General features: G+C 43.2%; 1 protein-coding gene across 2 annotated transcripts in view; it reads right to left on the bottom strand.

Moving 5' to 3' along the window:
* Positions 1-26,837, bottom strand: part of ATP9B (ATPase phospholipid transporting 9B) — a 2,445,811-nt gene that overhangs the window by 1,974,344 nt on the left and 444,630 nt on the right. For both annotated transcript variants that reach the window (XM_078687568.1, XM_078687569.1), the window contains exon 5: positions 20,117-20,225. In XM_078687568.1, the coding sequence (XP_078543694.1) occupies positions 20,117-20,225 (109 nt within the window). The remainder of the gene's footprint in view (positions 1-20,116; positions 20,226-26,837) is intronic.

Genomic DNA, 26,837 nt, shown 5'->3' with positions numbered 1-26,837 from the left:
TAAGTTCCTGGAGGAGGTACTTTCACTTTCAATCATGTACTCCTAGACTGGTTTTTTTTTGGTCTCCCACCCGATTATGATGTCAATAATAATTCATCACAGTTTATTTTCTATGTAATAGTAATCGCCAGAAGAGAGATCTGTAAAGTGTGGAAGTCGGTACTCCCTCCGACGTTTGCAGATTGCCTTAAAAACATTATGGCGGTGAGTAAACTAGACACTTTATGTGGGGGTGAAAAGTCTGCTAATCTGTGGTCAGCACTGAATGCCTGGAGTGAAAAATAAACTAATAGTCCAATGATTATGCCAGAGGTCTTGTGGTCCTGTCCTTCCGATGCAGCAAGTAACATTACGAGAGGAAGTTGGACGGGTAACAACCCTACCTCTGGGCAATCTTCAACGGCTATCCACAAACACGAGGGCTGGGAAGGAAGGTTTGTGTCAGTGGCTTGAAGAGTGCCAATTCAGAGTACTTACTAACTGGTGGCATGTATGAGGACACAAAAAAAATAAAAAAAGAAAAAGAAAAAAAAGAAAAAATAAAAAAAAATTACAAAAAAATGCAAGATCTCTTACACTCGTAAAAGAAATGCAATGCTTATAATCTCACAAAATATATACCAACACTTAATACACATAAAAGCAGAACATAATTAAATCACAATATATATTCAGCGATGTAAATAATACTCATTCTCAGTTTTTCTCTGATATTGTCAATGCTACAGTAAAACTGCCTAAATTATTTGCATCTGTCACATCAAGGGTGCGGTCATGAGAATTACATCTGGTGTGCCAGTTATGGTTTACAAGGCTAGAGTGCAACATAAGGTTTGCAGAGCTAACCATAACTGGTGATTTTAATTTTAATTTGTAAGCAGAACTGTACTTAAACTGTTGTTACAGAGATTTCCTACTCTTCAAACCAAAACTAACTAAAACCCCCACTTCTATTGTGTGTTTTATAGGGGTCCAGGCACACACTATTTTGTATTATACAAACACACACAGATATACATATATATATCCACACAACAAAATACTCCTTCTGGGCTTCAGAGGACCCACTGAGAGTGCACACCGGCGGACTAGTACGGCTATTTTATTACTTCTCGTCACTTTCAAACACAGCGCGCTCTCAGGAAAGAAGGACCCAGCGTCAATCAAGATTACTGCTGTTTATTCACAACGCGTTTCACCCATCCAAAGGCTTGATCACGTGATTAAGCCTTTGGATGGGTGAAACGCATAGAGAGCACGCTGTGTTTCAAAGTGACGAGAAATAATATATATATATATATATATATATATATATATATATATATATATATATATATATATTATATATATATATATATATATATATATAAACACACACACCCATGCACAAACTGTTATAACACATTTATTGCTCTTTGGATGAATAGCATTATCTTCTATTTACAGTTTTTGAAATGTATTTAATCTTCCACATGCCCAAGGTATGTGAGATGAATTGCATGTCCAGCATGTATCATCACCTTTAAGATCAAACCTGGACATTTGAGTAGTACATCACTTCCGAAAAATAGCCATTATTATACATATAGCAGTGGTTGATCAATATATGACATATTAATTTAATTTTTAACGTGTCCTCCCAACAGAAGTATAGCATTACAACTTTAAATTCTATAGCAGGGCCCGAGGAGAGGATTATGCCGTTGTCTTTCTTCATGTTATGCTCTGCAGAGGGGCTATCAGGTCATGGGCCATGGGCTTTAAGGCTTTCCCTTCAGGAGGATGGCAAAGGATATTCTCAATGCAGATGGCTGGACCACAGAATTGACGTTAAAAAAACCAGTGATGTGGGTGGCATCACTTGTCATAAGTAAGGTGTCATTAAAGTACGTATTTGTGAGGGCATTGTCAAAAGGAGATAAGGACTTAGAAGTCTTTGGCCCAGGCTGCAAAATCTTCTTTAGAGCATTTGTTTGGTCTTATCTGATGGTAGCTGCAATTCTAGTCCCTCAGCTGCCCTCCAGACCACCAATGCAAATGATGCACTCCACTCCATTAGAGGCCAAAGTGGAGAGTCAAGCTCTGTCTCAGAAGACGTGTCAAGCCCATGAGCATTTTGTAAATCAATGTATAAGAAGCAAGCCACCACCATAATACAAATGTTGGGATGGCCCCATCTTTAGTACAGGGACAGAGTAGGAACCAAAGATAATAATGGTGCTTCTGCTGGCAGTTGCGCCATGACAGAGGCACTGGTTAGTACAGGTGAGGTAGAAGTCTGTACCGGCATCGGTACAGGTCCGACCGGTAAAGGGCCAAAAGAGGACTTAGATTACCTGGGGTAGGACTGTCTTTGGTAATCCAACTGAGGGACCTGAAGGCACGCCAGAGGTAGTTTAAAGCACTTTGAATAATTGCAGCAATGCCTCCTTGAAGGCCTTGATCTTCTGCGGCGGTCAACAACTGCCTGTAAAATGAGGAGTCCGGACCTGCTGAGGAATTGATTTCATTGCCAGTGGTCTCAAAGGGGTGAGACCGACATTGTGACGTCCTTCCGCTTTGTCTTTGAAGTCACAGTGGGGAGATGGAGTTGCTTTCTTATGCTTGGTCACGGACTTCGACTTACTTGAGGATTTTGAACTTGAAGGTGAGTGATCGCGGGAACAGCCTTTGAACTGGGAGAATGAGTAAAACCTAAATGAAGTCCACAACTTTTTGTGTTCTGTGGCATACAGAGTCACCTTTCGGTCTCTGATCACCTTTGGTTGTATAGTGGAACACTTATCGCAGAACTTAAGAGTTGTGCCCCAAAGACAGACACCAAAGACACACATTGTTGGGTCCATGACGGATATCTGCTTTATGCAGCTGCAGCACTGCTTGAAACCTTTTAAGGTGGTTGCATATTTTGCAAGCTGAATGGTGACATCATTAGGAGGTAGCTGAAAAACATACAAACCTGGAAGCGGAGCTCTGGATTCCAGTCGGAAGACATGAAAAGAAAGGAACTGACGTCAGCGTGCAGTGCATGTGCATAGATCAAGCTGCCGTCTGTTATTTCAAGGACACTTTGGATCAGTGTCGCGCAAGATAACGGCTATGAGGAAAGTTCTCCAGATATAGTCCGACGACTGGGATGAATTCCTAGGTATTAAATCTGAGGCTAGAAGTATCCATCAGAATTTAAATTTGATTGTATGATGCAAACTATAAGGTACTCTTGTTTTGGATTCAACAAGGTTACTTGTGTTTTACTGGCATCTATAATTGTACTCACAGTTCATACCCGATATGCTGAGCTCCTTTAACTGTGACTATAGGTGTCCTGTAACTATCAGCTCTAGTAACTAACAAATGAACTGCAATTCTGCAATAGTTCAAATGTTGAAAATAAAAGTTGCATTTAAGGCAATTTTTTTGCTTTCTTAAATCGAGTGAGATTTAATTCATCCATCTGAGATGGAAGGGCTTTGGCAAAGATTAAGGCTGGTCTGGGGCGACTGGTGTTCATGGGCAAATGGGGCGTTGGCCTGCCATCCACTGGGAAAAGGCAAGAACATTTTACTGCTCTGAGGCCGTGTACTGAATCTCCAGGTTGAACTCTAGTGAACTTTGCAGATGTTGTAATGCGCAAGCGCCAGCTGGGCGACGACCTTGAGGCACAAGCTACAGCACTGACATCACATGTGAAGTAATGCTGAATTAAAAAAAAATTGAATCCGGTTGCTTTTGGGGTGCATGAACAGTGGCTTGTGGAGGAGTTACAAAACTCCATGCAGTTCTATCGCTGGGGGTGGGGCAGACCGATGTGGAAAAGGAGGGAGTGGGTGGCAACAATTTGTTGATTATAACAGAGGGGGGTTCAGGGGGCTGCTGAACACGTTTAGTAATGCTTTTGGTTTCACTTTGAAAAAAATAATTATGCAACTGAGCACACAGAGTGCTCCTTATCTCGACCGTAGAGGCCTAAGTGAAGGAAGGAACGATCTGAGGACAACTATTGCACTAGTTGACTAAGCGAGAGGTGTGCAGTTAACAGGGCCGGACTGGCCGTAGCGGGCACCGGGCAATCCACACGGATGGGGGCTGGTTTTGGTCCCCTGGGGGCCGTTTTTGTTACAGGGCCATTTTTGCACCATAGGTGCAAAATCGTCCCTGTAACAAAATCGGCAAAAAACCGGCCCTGGCAAAGAGCTCGGCGGCACCCCCAACCCCCTGCTGGGGGGGGGGGGGGAGGAGGGGTGATCACTTTGCCAGGGCCGGGTTTGGTTCCCAGTCCGGCCCTGGCAGTTAAGCCTCTGCATCAGGGGGCATCGTCACCCTCCCAGCATTAGATGTTACAGAGGGAGTGGGGTTCTTGATGGACCTCTTCTGCCTGCAGCTCAGGCGCGCAACACCCATTGGCCTCAAAGGGCTTTAGCCCCCCCCGTCGTGTGTGGCAGCCCGGGATGAGACACTTCCCGGACCCGCTCACACCCGCACCCGAGCACTTCACAGGTCTTTAAAAGACCTTGTGCATGTTAATGAGGCTTTGTTGTTATTTCACCCCTTCTAAGAGCCCCTGCAGCTCCACTCTGCCTATTGCCTAAAGATTCAGCCCCCCCAAAACTTTTTCTTAGCCCCCCCGAAATTTGACTCCAGTAGCGCCTCTGCTGCAGCTTATCAGACAAAGGCACATAATGAACTTGGGAGGGTGAGTGAGCGAAAGGAAGGATGCATGGATGGATGGATGGATACATGAAGGCATGGATAAATGAGTAAAAGGATGGATGTAAGAATGGAAAAGCGAAAGGGAGAGAGGGTGTATGAGTGAAAGGGAGGGTGGCTGGATAGATGAAAGGGTAAATGGATGGAGGAGTGAAAGTATGGATCGATGGAATATGAGAGAAAGGATGGATGGAAGAATGAGTGAAAGTATGGATGGATAAGTGGAAGTGTAAAACAATGGATGGAGTGAAAATATGGATGGATGAGCAAAAGGATGGATCAGCGAAAGGATGTATGTAAAGATGGATGAGTAAAACAATGGATGGATGAGTGAAAGGCAGGTTAGACGGATGTCCGGATGAAAGAATGGATCAAATCAAATCAGAACCGGTATTTGTAAAGCCCAAACAAATCACCCCTAAGGGCCTCGAGGCGCTGGGGGCCATCAGGGAGAATAGGTGAGCTATTGCCCAGAGTCACCTGATGCTGAGCTGAGCTGCCGCTGGGGATCGAACTGTGACCCCGCGCTCCGGATGTCAGTCGCTCTGGCCACTGCTCCACACCTCTCCCTGGATGGATGAGTGAAAGGGTAAACTGATGGATGAATGGATAGATGAATGAGTGAATGAAAGGATGGATGGCTGAGTAAAAGGTTAAATGGAGGGGTGGATAGATGGAAAAATGGATGAATGGATGGATAGGACAAAGGGTGGATAGATGGATGAGTCAAAGGGAGGATGATGGATGGATGAAGTGAAAGGATGTAAATTCGGAGCGCAGGGGTGGATAGATAAGCGAAAGGATGGATGGATGACTGAAAGGATGGATGGATGAAAGGGGGGTGGATAAGTGAAAGGATAGATGATTAAGTGTATGGATTAGTTTGATGGATGGGTGTCCCTGGACCAGCGGCAGCACTCCTTTATGGGCTCCACAGCTACACTACACCCTACATGTTTCGTGATATTCAAGAGTAAATAATTATTCACTCTTGGCACAATAAAATAAAATATTGATCAGCTTCGGGTCTAGCAACAAACTGAGGCAGCCCTCTGGAATCCAAACTGTGACATTATTTGAGTGCTGACACAGTTGCATGAAGGTGCTTGTGCCATTCCAGCACTGTGAGCATGCCTGTGTGACTATGTGTGTGAGTAAAAATGAGTCAGTGAAGGAGTAAGTCAGAGTGAGAGAGAATAAATGACAGTAAGGATAAGTATGTGTAAGAATGAATGTGAGTGAGTGAGGGAGAATGACAGTGAGTGTATCTGAGTGCTACTGTGTGTGAGGCCAGTTGATTGAGTAATTAAGAATGAGTGGGACTGAGTGAGAAAGAGTGGGTGAGAGTAGAATGAGTGAGTGCGTAAATATGCGAGAAGAGTGAGACTGTGTGATTCAAAGTGAGACAGTAAACCTAAGGGGTTATTACAAGAGGCATTCGCCGCCGAAAATGTCACTTTGTTAGATGCTCTAGTGGCGCAGGCCTCTCCTGCGTGGCTTTGCATGGCCTCATAGATATGGAGTAAGACAAGGCAAAGCAAAACTCTGCATGCCTTACTCTCTGTCAAGGTGAAGTTCCATGGGCGTAGCGGTGGGTGTTCGAAGCACCACCCATGGATTTTGACACTCCCTAAGATTTACAAAGTCAAGTAAACCTGGGGTAGCACCAAAACCGCATGCCTCCCCAGAGCAGGCGTAACAAGGAGAAATGTTTTACTTTCTCCAGGTTTTTTCCTCTTTCCATGTATCTTGCATTCAGCAGCACACATGGAACAATGGCAATGTCTCCATGGATTGTTTTTGTGAAGGAAGGTGTCCCTTTCTGCAAAAAACGATCCTGCCAATAATTCAGAACAAAGGTGCCTGTGTTGGTGCTAGGCACCAAATTGTGCGCCGGGCCAGGTTGAAAGGACAGGAAGGCACTGCATCTTGCAGATACAGTGCATTCTTGCCCTTTTTGATTTGGTATAGGGTAGCCGCAAAAAGACTTGTGGTACTGCCCTTTGCCAAATCTTTGTAAATGAGACCCTTAGTTCAAGAAAGTGTCAGAGAACCCTTCAAGAAGAAGCTCATATAGGGTGACCAGACGTCCCGGTTTTCCCCGGACGGTCCGGGGTTTTGGAGAAGTGTCCCGGTGTCCCGACACTTTTCTCCAACTTGGAGAAATGTCCGGGTTTTTGGGTAGTTCCTGGGTTATTTAAAGAAATGTCCCGGTTTTTTAGCAAGGGTCGGGTGAACCTGTGTTATGCAGGCTCACATTGCGACCCGCCCTCCAGGAAACGGCGGCAGAAGTTCGGTTCTTTACCTCTCCTGCTGTGCTGCTTCGCCTCACTTGAGCAGCACAGCAGGATTTAATGAGGTGTGAATCTGGGCTGCAGAGGCCACAGGGCAAGGCCAGGCCAGCAGTAGCTGGACCCTGGAGCTCTTCACAGAACGGGAGGTAATCTGAAAATAAATTTCTTTAAAAGAGCACAAATATATATGTTTGTGTTCTTAAAAAATGTATTTATATATACATGTGTATTTATATATATATATTACCTACTGGCGGTCGCCAGTAGGTATATATAGTTAGGATTGATTTCCATAGGGAAATCGCAACATTCTATTGGGAATAACTTTGGCGCCGGTTGAGGAATCTGCCTGAATTTTTCAGCAACTTTGCCTCGCGGCGCTCCGGTCCTTCCCTGAAAGTTTGGGGGGGATTCGTCAAGCGGGGGCCGAGATAAAAGGGGGGTCCCAAAACGTGTTTTCCCCATGTTAATTTCCATAGGGCGGTCTGTCGCACTTTTAGCTCGAACGGCTGAATGGATTTCCACCAAACTTGGCAAAATTGTAGGGACTGGTAGCCCGATGTGCCTTTGCTATGTCTCAAGATATATGCTCCAGTGGTTTTTACGAAAATTAACTTTGAAAAATATATATTGGGCTACATTGGGCTATATATATGTTAGAGCCCAAATGTAGCCCAATGTAGCCCAAAGATGGCCACCAGAGACACAAAAAAACAAATGTAGCCCAAATATCAGCCAGATGTAGCCCAACTATAGCCCAATGACAGAATGTCCCAGAGTGTTCTAAAGAACAACTAGAGCGCTAACAGTCTTACTTATGACAAAAGTATGGCACACCTGAAGTCATCTTGATTGGAATAAAGTGTTAACACTTAAAACATTTAATTTGCAAAGGAACAAAATGAGGGGGTTCATTTTGCCATAGAAATTATGATTAGTGCTGAAGAAAGAAAAATTAGGGCACATTTTGAGTGACTTCTCAAATCCTCTTATATTTCATTAAAAAAATTCTGATATGCAGTCTCCCAAGATGGCCACCAGAGACAAAAGAGCCCAAATGTAGCCCAAATATCAGCCAGATGTAGCCCAAATATAGCCCAATGACAGAATGTCCCAGAGTGTTCTAAAGAACAACTAGAACGCTAACAGTCTTACTTATGACAAAAGTATGGCACACCTGAAGTCATCTTGATTGGAATAAAGTGGTAACAATACATTTAATTTGAAAAGGAACAAAATGAGGGGTTTCATTTTGCCATAGAAATTTTATATATATATATATATATATATATATATATATATATATATACACACACATATATATATATATCACTGAAAAAACCATAGGTTTCAGGCCTTATATAGTTAGGAATTAGCATTTAAAAAACCTTGCAAATTCAATGAAAAAACCATAGGTTTCAGGCCTTATATAGTTAGGAATTAGCATTTAAAAAACCTTGCAAATTCACTGAAAAAAACATAGGTTTCAGGCCTGAAAAAACCATAGGTTTCAGGAGTTATATAGTTAGGAATTAGCTTTTACAAAACCTTTGAAATTCACTCAAATAACTATAAGTTTTAGTGGTGTTATAGTTAGCTGGACATTTTACTCATACAAAACCATTGAAATTGCTCCTATATAGTTAGTTGTACTAAGTATATATCGCGCACCCGCAATCCACTGCTGATGATGTCACATATTAGATCATTCATGACATGGTCAGTGACATCACTGATGACATCTCAAATGACATCACTGATGAGGAGGCTTTGGGCGCTGACGAAGGCTATCTACGGCCAGAAATGCATCCGCCACTTACTACAAAATTAAAGCCTCCAACTGTTTCCCCTTTGGGTCTCTGCTCTTTTCTTTCTGGGAAGGAGATTCGCTGCACATATCAATGCGTCAGCCAGAGACGCACTACAGAGCACCCCCGCTTTACTCTGGGCTTGGACTTCACTGGCTCGAACTGTTCTAGTTCTCTGCGTTGCCAAAGTTGTTTGGATGGTCCTACGTCCGCCAAGAAGCCCGGGAAGAAATTTGGCAGTTGTGAGGTTATTGCAACCTTGCTCTGGGCAGCGTGCACTGTCACAGCAGTCCCTGCTGCATGTATTCCTGGACTTCGTGGCTGAAGCGGTACAGGGGAGCTGAGGAGGCGCTGTTTTGTGGACTACAAAGCTTTCTTTAAGAAATCATCACATTTTGGTTTTTTAATTTTGAGAGCACACTTGGCATCCCGCACGCACGCACAAGGAGTGAATTATTACTTCATCCCCCCAGCAACACCTCCAGGAACCTGACATTGGGAACTCTGGGACCTGTAGTTTCCCTTTACCAACCGGGTACTACACAGGTGTGCTGCCTAACGAACTGAGGGGCGGTGCGGACCTGTTACCACGGGTTCAAAAAAAAAAGGGGCGGGACCCATCAGCAGAGTGCTGCATCTCATGAGGAGGCTTTGGGTGCTGACGAAGGCTATCTACGGCCAGAAATGCATCCGCCACTTACTACAAAATTAAAGCCTCCAACTGTTTCCCCTTTGGGTCTCTGCTCTTTTCTTTCTGGGAAGGAGATTCCCTGCATATATATATATATATATGTATATATCCCTGAAACCGAACAGAACATTTAGTCCTTTTTCTATGTTTGTGCCCGTCCCGGTTTTTAATTTTGAAAATGTGGTCACCCTAAGCTCATAGGAATTCGAACCAAGGATTACGCCCGGCTGCTTTTAAAGGTCACTAGATGCCACTGAGGCTGATAAAACTTCTCGAGGCTTACTTTGACAAAAAATGTCTTTGTTTCGTCAATCTTAATGCTAGTATCTGCATCTAAATAGTGAAGTTAGAAAGCACTCAGCAGTTTGTATTGTGTTAATTCTTTGAGGGTGAGGACTGCATTATCTGCTAATTGGAAAATGGGGTCCTCGCGCTGTTGTTTTATGTACATTGATCGGCTAAAGATTGTATAGTATCTTGAAAGTTAACGTTGATTTCAGTAAGCCACTTATGCGCCATCTATTCAGAAAAACGTATTATATTCCACATGTTCCTATATCTGGCACAAGCTCACCAAGAATAAATATTTAAATCTTTATGAGAATATTTCTTTGACTCTATTATCGATAAACGTTTTTCTCAGCCATATTCGACATTCATAACATTTACAAAGATTGCTTTTTATGAATCTTTAACTTGAGTGGAGATAGTTTTGGATTTCTACAAATGGGAGACAGTTTCTACAAAGGTACAGTCATTTCCAGGTATTTATAGTCATTCATTTGTTTCTACCTAAGCGAATATAGGGGATTATTACGATGGCTTAACTATCGCCACCGCCAGCCTGGCCGTGGCGATCGTTACGCCATCGTCATGCGATTTACCCCCTGCCATATTATGATGGCAGTGAGTATTGCGGCAGACAGAGACTCCGTCCGCCGCTTTTCTGCTGGTGGCAATCATCATAATAGCCTGCTGGTGGAGCAGGGGCACTACTACGGTGGCGGCGCCTAGCAGGCAACGTCTGCCATATTAGGATGTCTATATTGAAAGGCCTTTCCATGGCAGCAACCATGGAAAGGCTTGCGGTGATTTGCTTTGGGGGCCCTTTGCGGGCCCCCACTGTGGGGGGTTGCACAGGGGGGTACCCATGGTGCCCCCTCCATTTCCATGCACAAGGTGGCAGGCACTGCGCGGTGCCTGCCACGTTGTGAATGGAAATGCACAACATGGCCTTTTAACACTGTGGCGAGTGCTGCAGCTAGCAGCACCCGCTGCAGTGTTAAATGTCCAGATGCGCCCGCTGCGGTGGCGGTCGCATTATTATTAGGGGTGCGGAACCGCCGCATGGCAGGCGGGCGGTCCCATTACAGCTAGGATGGCGGGCGGACACCCTAATGAGCTCCATAGTATATTCTACATTTTCTGTTGTGCCTACAATACATGGGAGGTAGAATGCCTCCTTTACATCTAAACACCTTTCTTCCAACTTGTCCACTACCATTTCTCCCCGATATACATCGGTGCCTTATAAAGTTGTGACTGCTCTTAACTATGTCATTCACACTGCTAGGCTCACTTCGGCCAGTCTTCAGTGATGTGATCCTCACTCCTTCTTTCATGGTCGGGTCCTCTTTGCACAATGATACTGTAATTAATGAGGTGTCCTAAAGACTTTTAGTCAGGATACCGTAGTCACAGTTATGATGATTCTGTTAGGTGGCTCAGTGGGTTATGTGTTGGCTGACATCTGCGTGTGACGTAAATGTTTCACGTTTGAATTCCACCAGGGATGAATCAGCCAATCACATTTTCAAGGGCGGTGTACAGACATATTATTGAGTTTTTAATTTCGAACAACAGAAATATTGTGTTTTATATATCGAAGGGACAGAATATCGACGTCAAGAATATCGGTGACCAGAATATCGACCTGAAGGTAAGAAATATAATTTTTGTTAATATCGAAGTCAGTAATATCGTTAGCAAAAATATTGTTGTTAAAAATATCGATGTTTATATTAGTGTTGTGTATTTTAGTATGTATTTGATATTTATGTGTTCTATATTTTTTGTTATGTATTGTATTTTTTTTTAAATATATGTATTACTTTTTTAGAAGTTAGTAATTTTAAAAAAAGTATATTTTGCGTTTTAGTACCGTAGCGGGTTGTGAGTTTATAGGGGAATAGAGTGGGAAGTAATTTAATCATAGTAAATTCAATAATAATTTTTAGAAATTGTTCATTATTGTTAATACAATTTAGCATTTTAGTTCTGTAGAGGGTTGTGGGATTAAAGGGAAATAGGGTGGGAAGTAATTTATTATAATTAAGTAATTATTAATTTATATTTATTGGTATTGAAAATTAATTCATTGTTAAATAATTATTAATTGGTAATGAATTTTTACTAATGTATTAATTGATAATTATATTAATTGTGTTAATTTAGTTTAGGAGTGGGTTGTGGGTATATAGGGGAATAGGGTAGGAAGTCATTTATTATAATTAAGTAATTAGGATTTTTAATGTATTGGTATTGATAATTAATTTATTGTTAATTAATTGGTAATTCATTTGTATTAATTGATAATCATATTAATTGTGTTAATTTATTTTCGAAGCGGGTTGTGGGTTTATAGGGGAATAGAGTGGGAAGTAATTTATTTTATTAAAGTAATTATCAATTTTTATTTATTGGTAGTCTTAATTAATTTAAAGTTAATTAATCATTACTTGGTCATTAAATTTAAATAATTATTTAATTGATAAGCATGTTAATTTTAACCCTCAGCTTTCCAACACTTTCCCTACTGTTGCACTCACTGGAGTGGGAATTATAATTTTTGCTGCTACGCTATCTAACACTTTCCCTACTGTTGCACTCTCTGGAGTGGGAATAGTCATTTTAACCCCTTCGCTATCCAACACTTTCCCTACTGTTGCACTCTCTGGAGTGGGAATAGTCATTTTTACCCCTACGCTATCCAACACTTACCCTACTGTTGCACTCACTGGAGTGGGAATAGTAGTTTTTACCCCTACGCTATTCAACACTTTCCCTACGGTTACACTCTCTGGAGTGGGAATAGTCATTTTATTCCCTCCGCTATCCAATATTTTCTCTACTGTTTTTGTTACTGTAGTGTATAATTTATTTTAAAAAGATAACAAATATTGGAATTTTTTAATTTGTTATATATATTTTAAATATTGTTATTTATAATATTGTATGTGTGTATATTTTATAAAATGATTTTTAACAATGTATACATTATTAAAATAATTATTTATTAATATTATTAAGTACGTATATATATATATATATATTATATTTTATACGTATGTTTACATTATTTTTACATTGTATGTATTAGTTATCAATGTAAATTTTTTAAAAATATTTTTAACTATGTTTCTTTTAATTATATGTATTATTTACTTTATTTTACATTATTTTTGTAACATTAAAAAACGATATTTTTAACAACGATATTTGACAACGATATATTTTTCCCAATATTTTTGTACTTACCACAATGTAGACAGGACTTCGATATTCTGGACATCGATATTCAGTGATCCTTCAAGGACACTACAAAGAATATAATCATATAAGTAAAAGCAACACTTGTATTTAGGAGCACTACAAAAGCCGTATATAAAACCAAATGTGGTGTATTGGACCATGATATAGCTTCAGAGAGTTAACCTTATTCCATATGTATCTACTGTTTTACCATAACTCTATGCCAATACAGAAAGCCCTGAGGAGTAACGGATCTGTAAACTGGCCTTCAGAAAGGTTATGACTTTGGAGAACCATGTATGCTGAAAGTACTCATTGTGGACCGCCAATCACGGATTGAAATGTTCCACTACTGTCATACTTTACCGGTAGACATGCCAAGCACTGCCTAAAAGGATCCAAGTGTGTTCAATGAGAAGCATTGATGTGTCATGTATTTTATTTTGTTTTAAATATCTTTTAATTGGTGTTTACGGTTGAGAATAAAAAAGGTAAAAGAGACCTTTGCATGTACAATTAGACATTATATGAAAGAGAAACTATGCAATTGAGAATGTAGTTCAGGGGTAGTTCTAAATAAGGGCTAGAGCCCTATCAGATTACGTTTTACCCAACTGGCTCAAGCCCATATTTAGAACTACCCCCTGAACTACATTTCCAATTGCATAGTCTCTCTTTCATATAATGCCTGGGGCGGACGTCAGTATGCCCGCCCATCCACTCTCGCAACTGAGATTCTGTAAAGAGGGAGGTGGTGTCAACACGCGGTAGTCCCACCAAGGGGAAGTCAGAAGCATATAGGGGGGTCCCCGCTGTACGGCGGGTGCATCTATTCCAGCATTTCAGTGCCACCTGCAATAGTGTGCCAATGGCTTGTACCTGTACCTTAGAGCAAACTACTTTTGCAAGCAGTCTCCCCTTGTTGACCGCTCGTGTCAAGATGTCCAGCGTCTCCAGACCCTTCCCATCTAACCATTGAGCGAGCCACTGAAGTTGTGCTGCTAGATAGTATGGTTTGAAGCCCGGGGCCCCCAGCCCGCCTATCTCCGGGAACCACTGCAGTACTGCCAGCGATACTCTGTGGCGACCCCCATCCCCAAATCAGATCTCTTAGCATCGAGTCCAAGTGTCTGAACCACTTTATTGGGATCACTACCAGGAGGTTAACTAAGTAGTATAGTAGTCTTGGGAGTACAAACATTTTAGACAGTGCCACTATAGCCATAACTGTAAGTTTCAGGGAGAACCAGAACAAAATACACGTTTTAAGGGAGTGCATTGCTTGACCAAGATTTCCCTCAATGAGGTCTGTTTGTTCATGAAACACTTGTATGCCCAAATATTTGGAAGAGCGTGAGTGTTATCGGACGGGGCAGTGAAGGCATGCGTTTTAGACGTATTAACTTGCAGTCCCGTCAAATTTGCAAATTCCTTCAGTATGTTCAAAGCATGGGTCACCCCCTGGGCACCCCCATTCAGATATAGCAGTATGTCGTCTGCATATAGAGAAATTATATACTCCTTCCCTTCCAGTATTGTTCCATGTCTCTTCCCTTCTTGCCTGAACCGTTCTGCTAGTGGTTCGATAGCAAGTGAAAACAATAGAGGGGGATAACAGTCAACTCTGCCTAGTTCCTCTGTAGATGTCGTGTAGGGCTGAGACTACTCCTCCCATTCTGATTCTAGCTATGGGACAGGTGTACAACCGTCCCCATCGAAGCCATTTATCTCCCAATCCCATTTTCTGCATGACTTGCATCAGGAAGTCCCATCACAGGGAGTCATAGTATTTATCTAAATCTACAGCCATTACAACAGCGTCTGGAAATGTAGAGACTTCATGATGGAATAAAACATCTATAAACTTTCTAAGGCCCTGACGTCGATCTTGTTGGTATAAATCTGTTCTGATCACTGTGGATCAAGTCTTGCATGTGTGGGAGCAATCTTGTGCCTAATATTTTGCTAAGTACTTTGAAATCCATGTTTAACATGGAAAGTTGGTGGAAATCGGCTGTACTGGGCAGTCCAAATTTTGTTTTGGGTAACGGGACCACTAATGCCTCTCTGGTAGAGGCCGGCAATTGGCCAGACCGCAGGGAGTCGGCACATACATTTTCCAAGCGTGGGGCTAAGAGTGATTTAAAGGAGGAATAAAATTCCGTTGTAAGTCCATTTGGGCCTGGAGTTTTCCCCCTGCCATTGTCCTTGATAGCATCTCGGATTTCCTGGGTAGATATCGCTTCTCCCAGCGTTTTCTGCACAGTAGGTTCTACTCTACGTAGCTGTAGTTTTTCTAGGTACCAGTCTATGTGTTCTATAGTTACTTCCTTTGGTTTCCTGTATAGGCTACTGTAATAGTCAAGAAAGGTGGAATTAATAACTTTGGGTGAATACAATATGGTGCCATCCTTCGCCTGTAACCGAGTAATAGGGGTGCCTCTGCTCTCAGTTCTTATCAGCCATGCAGGTAGCCTCCCTGATTTCCCACCCTCAACATGCGGTCGTTCCTGGTAGGCCCGGAGGTCCAACAAGCATAGTTGTTCCAAGGCTGCGTTATGTTTACTCATGGCCTTTGAGACGCATCCCTGAGTTTCCTCCCGTACCCCAAGTCTACAGTCCAAAGAGTGAATCTGGGCTCCCAGTGTGCAGAACTCTCTATTAATTTCTCATCTCGGCCCTATTTTCTGTACCATGCGTTGGCCTCTCACCACTGTTTTCAACGTGTCTCAATCACCCTGGGAGGTGCTCGCTGTACTCTGATTTTCTTGGATATAGTCGGAGATGGAGGAGTGCAGTGAGTGTCGAAAGCAAGAGTCCTCCAAAAGGGCAGGGTTTGGGCGCCAAACTGGAACGGCTGCGCACTCGTGAGCTGGGGAGAAATTCAGGAGTAATAGGCTATGGTCTGATAGTGGACATCCTAGGTACTCCGTGTAGTCACTGCTGGGCTTAAGTGAGTCGCGCAAAGAAACATGTCCAACCGGGTGTGTAGGCGGTATGGTGGCGAGTAGTATGAGTAGCTGAGTAGCCCCTCCGTTTCCCATGCTGGAGTCGCCATGCATCTAAAATCAAAGAAATCCCAGTAGGTCAACGGTTAATGCATCACAGACCACAACATCCTAATAGGTACACAGAATCATAAAAAGAACCCTCAAATTAACCCAAACATTGTGCCAGTGATTTAAACAGTGAATCAATCTGTATATTAAAAACTTTTGACAAACAACAACAATACCACGACTGTCACCAATTATTGTAAGAAAATATCGTACATATTTATTTATTCAATACATTGTCTTCAGTAGAAATTTCATATGTATAAAGTACAACCATTTAAAAAAACACAGTGAATAAAACCAGTATCACAGTACTGTATGATGGACTAAAAAAAGAAACAGTTGTCGACGCAGCTTTTCGTTTTTTTTAAGTTAAAAACACCTTCTTCAGGACAGTTTCTTTAACTTAGTACAAATGGGGGCATGTTGATTCTCCCAATATGATCTCTTAGACCACCGTCGGCCCAATCTGGATATGTGGGTCCTGATAGGCAATTATTGTTTCTAATTTCCTTTAATCTCGGCAGAGGGGGCTGCACGAAAGTTCAGCGGAGCCACCGTTACTTAGTGCAGGTATTTGGCCTCGATCCTAAGATATGCATAGAGTAAATCGATATGTATAGACCTCCGTTGCAGTCACAGTCCTGCTTATGTCGATGGAAAAACGCGCAAGCTTGTTTTTTATTAATTGGAACCATCTAGAGAATTTTGTACGGTATCCCAGCTCCGACTGACTTCGCGATGGCGTCTGACATCACTCTCCGATGATTGAAAAACTAAATATTTTGTTTTTCAATCATCGGGGAGTGACGTCATTTGTGCTAAGTTAAAGAAACTGTCCTGAAGAAGGTGTTTTTAACTTCAAAAAACCGAAACGCTGCGTCAACAACTGCTTCTTTTTTAGTCCATCATACAGTACTGTGACACTGGTTTTATTCACTGTGTTTTTTTAAATGGTTGTACTTTATACATATGAAATTTCTACTGAAGACATTGTATTGAATAAATAAATATGTACGATATTTGGTGACAGTCGTGGTATTGTTGTTGTTTGTCAAAAGTTTTTAATATACAGATTGATTCACTGTTTAAATCACTGGCACAATGTTTGGGTTAATTTGAGGGTTCTTTTTATGATTTTGTGTACCTATTAGGATGTTGTGGTCTGTGATGCATTAACCGTTGACCTACTGGGATTTCTTTGATTTTTGATATTTGATTCCCCTTGTCCCTATATCGGATGAGTAAGGGGCCTCCCTGTTTTATTCAGTCGCCATGCATCTACCAACTCCCAGTGTCCCATCCAGTCACGGAGGCCCTTCGAGGTCATCTTCGCCATTGTGCCCGCAGCGGAGGAGTGGATCTATCTAGATATGTGTCTGCCACACAGTGATAGTCCCCTCCCAAAAGCAAGTCACTCCTGCCACTCCCGACAGGGGTTTGGATAGGTGGTGGAGAATTGAGTTTGCTTGTGATTTGGGGCGTAAATTCACCCAAGTGCCATCTCTCTACGTATTAGCCTGCCCTTGTAAGTGTATGTGTTGCCTCAAATGGTGTCCTCGGCTGTATCCACAGTAGAGCCCATCGCGAACATGCCGAGTTTGAGGTTGCAAATATTTGCCCCCTCCATCTCCGGGGAAGACGGAGGCCTTCCTCTGCTGTGAGTTGTGTTTCTTGTAGCATCACTATATGCGCTCCTCTTCGGCGTATATTGCTGTATATGTTGTGCCGTTTGGTAGCGGACCCCATACCCCGGAATTTCCAGGATACATTTTTTATCACCCTATTGGATGTGGGTGTGACTGTCATGTAGATGGATGTAGTGTTACCTTCCCCCCCTTGCTCGTGTCAGTGTGTGACCCGTTCCCATAAGCAGAGTGGGATTATGTTCTAACGTCTGTATGCCCAACTTTAACTCCCTAAATCCAACTCCCCTACTTGAGGGAAGCAGGGAAGCAGCACAACTGATGTCCGCCCAAACCTGTAAACAAACACATGTAGTTAGAAAGCTGCCTTCAAGATGTCAGGTGGAACACTCTGTCGGGAGGAGGTCTGATGTAACACAAGACCGAGTTCCTCGTCCCGGCCCACCTCCAGTGTCCAGAGCCGCACCAGTGGCCCTCTGGTATATCCTGGTGCCCCATTACCTGAGTCCTGGCAGGGACAATTTCAAGAGCCTTACCACACCCTCCTGAAGTCCCTATCAGTTCGGATACTGGTTCAGTATACGTGGATCATCCCTTTACTCAGAATACTCATAAGATGTCATCTGCTGAGTGCGGGGTTACTTTGGGCAGGCGTACTGAGTCCGATGCTGCAAGACTCGATTCCGATGACGCTTCTGTAGTTTGGTCGTGTTTCTGCTGTGATATGAAATGTGCTACTTCCTGCAATGCCACCTTCCTATCTTGTTCAGTTTGAGAGGCTGTAGGCTTTTGTAGTTGTGTCTTTCTATGTGAGCAGCGTTACTCTCCCCGGGCCACGATGTTGGCCCAGGCCTCCCGCAGCGAGCGCTGCAGTCAGGCCGGGTGTACTCCCCGTGCCCGCACCATTTCCTCCCTCACGTTTTTAGGGCATACACCTCTCTTTCAGCACATCGCTGTCTGTTGTTGGCAGTAACCGCCCGGAGTGGAAGCCAAGGCGGCAGAAATATTTCCCTGTGCTGGCATCTCCAATCTGGTGTCGCTTTCGCCACGTCGGCCCCGGGCACTTGTTTACCCACCTAGGCCCATCCATTGCAGATCCGGGGTCCCACTGCAGGACATCCACCAAGCAATCACAGTCATCTCCTCGAGGTTCACAAGGTAGTGTCTGGAATATTATGCCTTTCGAGAGCCGCCGTTTACAGTCTCGCCGCTCACTGACACAGGAAGCATGCTAGGTTGGGACAGAGCTCAGAGCTTAAACGTCCGCCATGCTCAGAGTCTCGGCCACACCACCCGCTGTGTCATGGATAATATCACAGTAGGTTTCTTATTTGCATATAAGAATTGCAAGCAGTTGGTCTATGTATATTTTTAAACAATTCGTTTATTGGAGAATGTTTCCAACAGGTATAAGTATCATACACTTATACTGCAATACAACAATACCTATCATCCAACTAAAATTCTGTTTAAACAATTACAGGAAAACATTTCAGAACTGGATTATGGAGTATATTTAGCAGATATAAACAATGATAACATTACAGGCACAAAGAAAGGAGTAGGATGTAGGGAGGGTTGTTGAAACCATGTAAGTCTTCATATAAATAAACCTCTATAGAATATAGACATATTCTAAAATTATACTACTTAACTGTCACCATGATATGTTTTATACTGTATTTATTATATGTTTCATTCACTTTTATGGCTGTTCTAAACTAGCCAAAGAAAGTTTTATGAATCGAACCGACTACTTAATTATTTTTTTGAATTTGTAATATGTTGCCTTTCTGTATGCCAACAAATGTAAGTAGAGTAATCCATTATTTATCAAATCTCTAAAATTCATCTGCGAAACCCTTAATGTTGTTCTAATCAGTGTAGCTGACACATTGTATTCCAAAACTTTATAGGGAGAATCATACTTTAAAACAGTACTTGAAACTAACAATGGAAAGTTCACTCTCTGTGGCAGCCATCAGCTAAGAAACAGAATAACCTTCCCACCTCTTGGTTACTAAATCACAGTTTTTACAGCTCTGTTTGTGTCGTGGTTATTGCTACTCAGGTAGAGGAAGTCCTCATGGACTAAGGACTTTTCTGATGTATAGAAAAAAATGGGGCAAATTTAACATTATATACAATAATTTCCATTACAAAAAAACAAACCTTTATCCTCACAGGCCTTACTGTTTTCGCCTTCTAACAATTTTGTAAGGGCAAGTCTAAGGTTGTTTATATTCACCCTAACTAAACTCTTCCTTCAAGAAAGCACATCTATACAGTGGAGATTCTGTGCCCTTATGCATACGGTCATTTTACAAAAATGTAAATATAGTCACACCAATTTAGGGCAAATAATGAAAGTTATTTTTCAAACCTCGTATTGTAAGCTTGCTATATAACTGAGAATTCATTTCTTTGTCTCTCTTGTAACGCCGAAATTCATCAACTGCTTCACGCACCATTGTAACGGCGAGCACAAATCCCTGCAAAAAAATACACATATGAACCCATAAATACTTCTTACTCATACGAATTCATCTTACATAAATAGTCTGCGTTACCTATTTTTCACATTAAGAAATGGAAACTGTGTGCACTGGGTGTGGCCACTTAAGTACTAAACCTACTTTTCCTAAACAGTAGTGAAAACATATTTAAGGTCATGAGTCACAAAGATTTGAGTTCTCCAATCTATGCGCTCGAAAACTGAGCATAAACAGTGCAATTAACAAATATAATTCTCAATGATTTCACAAGGGCACGTTTTTCAAATTCACTCCAATTCAATGCCAATAGACTCCATTTATGAAAGCATGTAATTTCATAAAAGCTGTAAATATTTCACACAAGTTATATTAAGTTAACACAACAAAAAGCAAATATTTTGGAGTGGATCTTTAATTTAAGCTAAAAGTGCATGATGGGCATGCAGGAAGCCCGTCACATACTAAGAGGTGGTAGCAAATATGGTGAGGCTGACGCTAGTCCAATTAAAACGTTTACATTATCCAAGAGAAAGAATCTTCCATATGGGCATGAGTAACAATCCAAATGTACATCTTTTGGGGATGTATGGCAATCCAGGACCTCTGGCAGGCAGAGAGAGTTCTTTTATCAGCAATAGAAAGGACCATCAATTCAGACAGACCCAAAGAATGACCAGCAGGAATAATGCACGGTCTGGAGATCATAGGATATGTAAAGTCTTGTCTAACACTGAACTTGATAGTAGTAAAAAGGTCTATGCACAGGAAAGTTTCTATGTCAGTCCTTACAACAGTGGAAGAAGGGTGGGTAAAAATTAAGATTCTGCAGAGTTCAGTTAAGAATGTTGCTCTATGTGGTCCCCTGAATGGGAGGACCGCATATCTTGGTATGCAGATGATACACTGCTTTATTTGACCGCTCCGCGTAAGTCCCTTATTGTGATCTTTGTTGGCCTGGCCTCCTTGGGGAGGAACTCAGGACTTTCAATCAACTGGATGAAATCCTTGTTGTTGATATTGAAGGGTGACCCCCCCAGTCCCTCCATGAAACTGTCCTATACAGTTCAGCACAGAAGGGTTCAAATATTTGGGAATCTTTGTTTCCTTAGATCCCTCAATTAGGTATTCCCAAAATATTCTTCCCCCTCTTCAAAGGCTTAGGAGTGATATTTCCAACTGGAGGAAAACTTCCTCTTTCATTGTTGGGTAGAGCAGCCCTCTATAAAATGATGGCTCTCCCGCGTTTTCTCTACGCTCTGCACAATACCTTGGATGTGGTGCCATCAAGATACTTCCGTGAGATTGAGAGTCTACAGCGGAGTCTGTTGTGGGAAGGCATGCCCCGCATCGCTTTACACAAACTAACACTTTCTTGGTATGAAGGAGGCATTTCCCTCCCGGATATCAAGAGATACTACCGAGCGTCCCAACTAGCGGCGATTAACCACGGCACATATGGCCGGGTTGATGACCCTGGATACGCTATGGATAAATGGCTTCTTCCAGGGGGTAGGTATAACTGAGCCTTGTACTCTCGACCTAATAGACTGACATTAACGGGGCCAACTAAACACTCGGTTCAGATCTGGCATGTTGTCACAGGCTCATTGGGTTGGAAAAATAAACGGACCATAGCCAGCCCGCTGTGGGACTCCGAAAAGCTTGGCAAGCTCTGGAAGACGAAAGGTTTTGATAAATGGGATCTTATAGGAGTCTCCACGGTCAAAGATATCTGGGGGAAGGGGAAAATCAAATCATTTGAGGAAGTGCAGGTGGAATATGAGCGAGCGAATTCCGAATACTTCCGTTATGGGCAGGTTCGTCACTCCCTTCTCTCGGCGCTACCCAGGGAGATGGAGCCCCCAGATGCCTCCCCTCTGGAAGATAGGATACTGGATGGACACCTTCCTGACAAAACGATTTCCTTGATATATAAAAAACTGATCAACCACAGACCTGACCCCCTTGAGGCGCTAAGGGACAAATGGATGCAGGACGGGATAGAGCTAGATGAAGAGGATTGGCAGACAGCAGTGTCCTCCCCAAGAGAAGTTGCAATCCCAGCTTGCCTGCGACTGGTTCAACTTAAAATTCTGCATAGGATCTACCTCGTGGGACCCTGATTAGTGCATATGGGACTCTCAGATATGGGGTTATGCAAACGACAATGTGGTCTTGTCGGTACCTTGATACATATCATCTGGGAGTGTGAACACATCACCGTATATTGGCGCAACATACATGACACTATACATAAAGTCCTTGGGGTATCCCTGTCACCGGAGGCGAGGAGGTGCTAACTCACCATCTGGGAGCCTACTGACTTGAATACCTCACAGACGCAATGGACTACGCTGGGTTTTATGATTGCCAAACGAAATAGAGCCCAATTGTGTGGAGCGGAGCAACCTCCCACCCTAGAAGTGTGGGAAAACAATTTAGATTGGTGTATGTTTAGGGAGAAAACTACATATCTTGCAAGGGGACACCCTCAAAAGTGGTCATTGGTTTGGAGGCCTTGGAATAGTTACAGAGGGGAAACCTGTACACCACCCCTGAATGTGGCTCTTGATGATCCCCCCTCCCCGTTAGGTTCCTTTACAATCGCAAGTTTTGTTTATCCTGTGACCCCCTGATGTATGCTCGGCTGCTTTAACTGACCCTCTGTAATGTGATTTTTGCTGATGCTTTCTTTCAATAAAAATAATTAATAAAAAAAAAAGAATGTTGCTCTGTGTGGATTGTCCTTATTAGGATCGACAGAATGAATATGTTGTTTAAGCATGGATTTACTGTAACTTGATTTTATGTGCATAAAAAGGGCAAAAAGTCAGTGGTAAACTTCGAAAACATGACACAATTGTTATTATAAGCACTATTATATGTTTATCCCAAACTAAATATATGATCAGTAAATAAAAGTTTTCTTTTTTTAAACGTGTAATTGCTCACCTATAAAGTACATTTGTCTAAAGCGTAAGAATAAACTTCTATTTAGACACTTAGGACAAAAGAAATTATTCTGAAGCAACAGGAAGAAAACTCATGTTCTATCAATTTAGCTACAGATTGCGTTATACTAGGCATTTAATAGTTTAAATGACTACGGTGACATTACATTCTTTTGGAATATCTTTATCAAAGGATTCTACTGCAAAGTAATCATCACCCGCAATTCCCATGACAAGAAGTGGCATTTTTTTCAACAAAACACTGATAACGTTCCAGCAATGAAAGCCTTTGGAAAAATTATCATTTTGATGTAAAAACATCAAGCAATTTGAGCGATGTGCTTCAACTCGAAATTGGCAAAATTATGGAAGACGGATTCAGTCTAATTTTCAAGAGAAAATCTGAGACAGGAAAGCATATTCTCTCTTGCATGGGTAAAACTGCATTCACGCCTGAACATAGAGACGTCTTGAATTCTTGCCATAAAGCTTCTTGAAGACCGCATAGACCAAATAACAGTGGACCTCACAAGGTGCGTGACGTGGAGAAAAAACTAACAGAGATCCGCCCTGCTACCAAGACCACAACTGCTGCAGTGCAGGACCTGATGGAGCTGGTTCAGCTATTGTAGAAACAAGTCGAAGACGCGGAGGGGCGCTCCCGTCGGAATAATATCTGAGTGGTGGAATTGCCCGAGGATACAGAGGGATATGACGCTGAGGGGTACGCTGAACAATGGCTCAGAAACTTACTACTACCCGGGATGCTCTCGTCCTTTGTAGTCAAGAGGGCCCATAGAGTGCAGGCGACACACCCCGCTCCGCCTTCTGAACTTCAGGGTACGGGACACTGTCCTCTGAGATATTCGCAAACTGGAGGGGGTGAGGGTAGATAACACTGCAGTGCTCTTTTTTCCAGATTAGGCGGAGGAGGTAATTTCTAGGGGTCAAGAGACATGTACAGGAACTGGGCATCCAGTATTCCCTCCTCTTCCCAGCTCATCTCCAGATTGTGGCTGGCAGTACCACCCACTTCTGCTCTGTCTACTGGACATTGGAGAGCACATACCAGACGGAGAGCACTCACCCAAACCACAGTCATCCGCACTAGTGCTTGTGAGGAGAGACGCAGACGAGCCAAGTGGATACCGCTGCAACTGCGAGCCACCCCAAAACTGGAGCAGGCAATACAAGAGAGGCGGGAAGCTTTGCAAGTGGCCATGACGATGAGTGCTTGCGTCACTGAGAAGAACCAAGATACTTCACCCAAACAATCCCTTAGTGAAGACCACTCCTCAGCAATATGGCCATCTGGCGAGGAATCACTAAGACCGCAGGGCATAACCCCATGCACAACAAACTATTCTAGTCCATGGAATCCTCCGCTGACCACATCCTGAAGCAGGCTGGTCAATATAATCCCAGGAAACCTTTAGAAACTCAGAGATGTAAACTCTGTTTATTGTATACCGGAGCAGTTCCTGATCTGTCGGACACCCCTCTCCGGCCTGGACCTTGACCTAAATATACGGCACTGTGAGCTCAGTATCATGAAGTTCTGGGGTCTTCAAGCAATTGCCTCGCACCCCCCACAGACCGTATAACCTAGAACCCCAGCGGAATCAGCCGGTAGTTGTTAATGGACTTTCCTGTTAGATCAGACGGATACATGTTGTCCCAATGCTTTATGACTGTTTTGTTTTACACTACTTTAGACATGTTATTCCCAATAGTTCAATGATACATAGATGGACAGGTGCGGCCCCCACCTGTAGTTTCTGGGAAAGACGTCTATCCCACACTCAACATGCTGCAGCGCCTGCATGTAACTGCGTCGCCAACCACATGACACATGTCGACTGTTAACATAATCACCTGCAATGTGAGGGGAATGCACACACCAGCATGCTGCTACGATACTTACTTCTACCTTAAGCGCATGTCAGCCTATATAGCACTATTACAGGAAACACACCTCAGGTTGCATGAGGTCCACAGACTTCAGCGCAGGTGGCGGGGACAGGTGATTGCAACGGGTTATTCTTCAAATGCCAGGGGGAACTTATCTGGGTGTGGTTGGGCGTTCCCTTTGTCGAAGAGACAATAGTAGATACAAATAGTCGCTATGTATTTGTGAGTGGCCCCCTATTGGAAAATGCTTATTACTTGGGACCATATACGACCCTAACCCAGACCAGGCGAATCTCTGGCACTACCTGTCCGCCATGTTGGCTCGCTGGAGCACACTCCCCTGGCTCATAGGAGGGGATTTTAACACAGTCGTAGGTACAACATCGGTTTGATCATTTCCCCCCACTTCCACGCACGGCAGCTACTTCCAACACCCGGGCCCTGGGAGACTGGCTGCACCACTGGCATTTAACTGACATTTGGTGGGCCCAGAACCCTGAAACAGGGATATACTCCTTTTATTACCCACCACAGGATCTCCATTTCCGCATCAATCGCATTGTGGGGTCGGCGGCCCTGCTCCCTGGATGCCACCACATAGATTATATGGGGTGGATGCTCTCCGATCACATTCTTCAACTTCTCCAGGTGAGGGTGATGGAAACCAGACATGCCACACATATCTGGCATTTCCAGTCGACGGCGCTCGAAGACCCACCCTTCCAGGAATCGATGGGCACCGCTATAGATACCTTTTTCAAAACCAACATAGGTTTGGTTACTGGGAAGCACTTAAAGTTGTGATTCGAGGGCAATGCATTGGTCTCAGTAGGAGCATTTGCAAACAACTGGACAGGGATGTGGTATACCTCAAACAGACACTCCTTCGGCTTGAGACTGCTGCGGAGGCAGAACCGGATGACAAGAAGAGACGTGACCATGCGGAATTACTGGGATGATTGCATTGCCTGAATTACGCTGCTCATTCTGCCCACTCCTAAACGGCAGCGGATCGAGCAGGGCGTCTGTCGGCATAGTTGGTTTGGCAGGAGCAGACCCTGCGACCGATCCTTTCATGGTGCTCGGAGTCGGGTCACCTGCAGTATTGTCAGTGGGAGATATATCACAAGTTCATCAGACACTACACAGCATGTACAAGTCATTAATCCGTACGGACTTGGCTGTGTTGGATTCTTTCCTCTCCCACTCTCTGCCAGCTGTTACACCACTGCAGCAAGCAGGACTGGAGGAACCAATTGTGCTCTGCGAGGTCCAGGAGGCATCAGAGCACTAGCCACAGGAAAGCTCCCGGTCCAGATGGCCTGCCAGTGGAGTATTACAAAATCTATATCTCTGTGCTAGCTCCTTGCCTACTGGCCATATATGAAGCATCTTTGGAGGCAGCAATTCTTCCGGAGTCACTTTGTGGGTCCCTACTCGTCTCATTGCCCAAGCCAGATAGAGACCCTGCGTTGCTAGGCTCACACCAGCTGTTAGCACTCCTAAACACTGACTACAAAATTCTGGCTAAAATACTGGCAGATTGCATGGTCCCCGTGGAGCCTTTATTGGTTCATGCCGATCAAAATGGTGTTGTGCCATCCCACAACACATCCTTCAACCTACGCAGCTTCTTTCGGGAAGCCAGATACTCAACGGAGTGCTGGCCCCACTCAGGGTGCATGGTGCTCGACCTGGAGAAGGCGTTTGATACACTGGAGTGGGAATACTTATTTAACACCTTGTC

The sequence above is a fragment of the Lissotriton helveticus genome, chromosome 4_1 (genome assembly GCF_964261635.1).
Source record: "Lissotriton helveticus chromosome 4_1, aLisHel1.1, whole genome shotgun sequence".
Lineage (NCBI taxonomy): Eukaryota > Metazoa > Chordata > Amphibia > Caudata > Salamandridae > Lissotriton > Lissotriton helveticus.
Note: the sequence above shows the minus strand (reverse complement) of the source record. Positions and strands in the feature narration are given on the sequence as shown.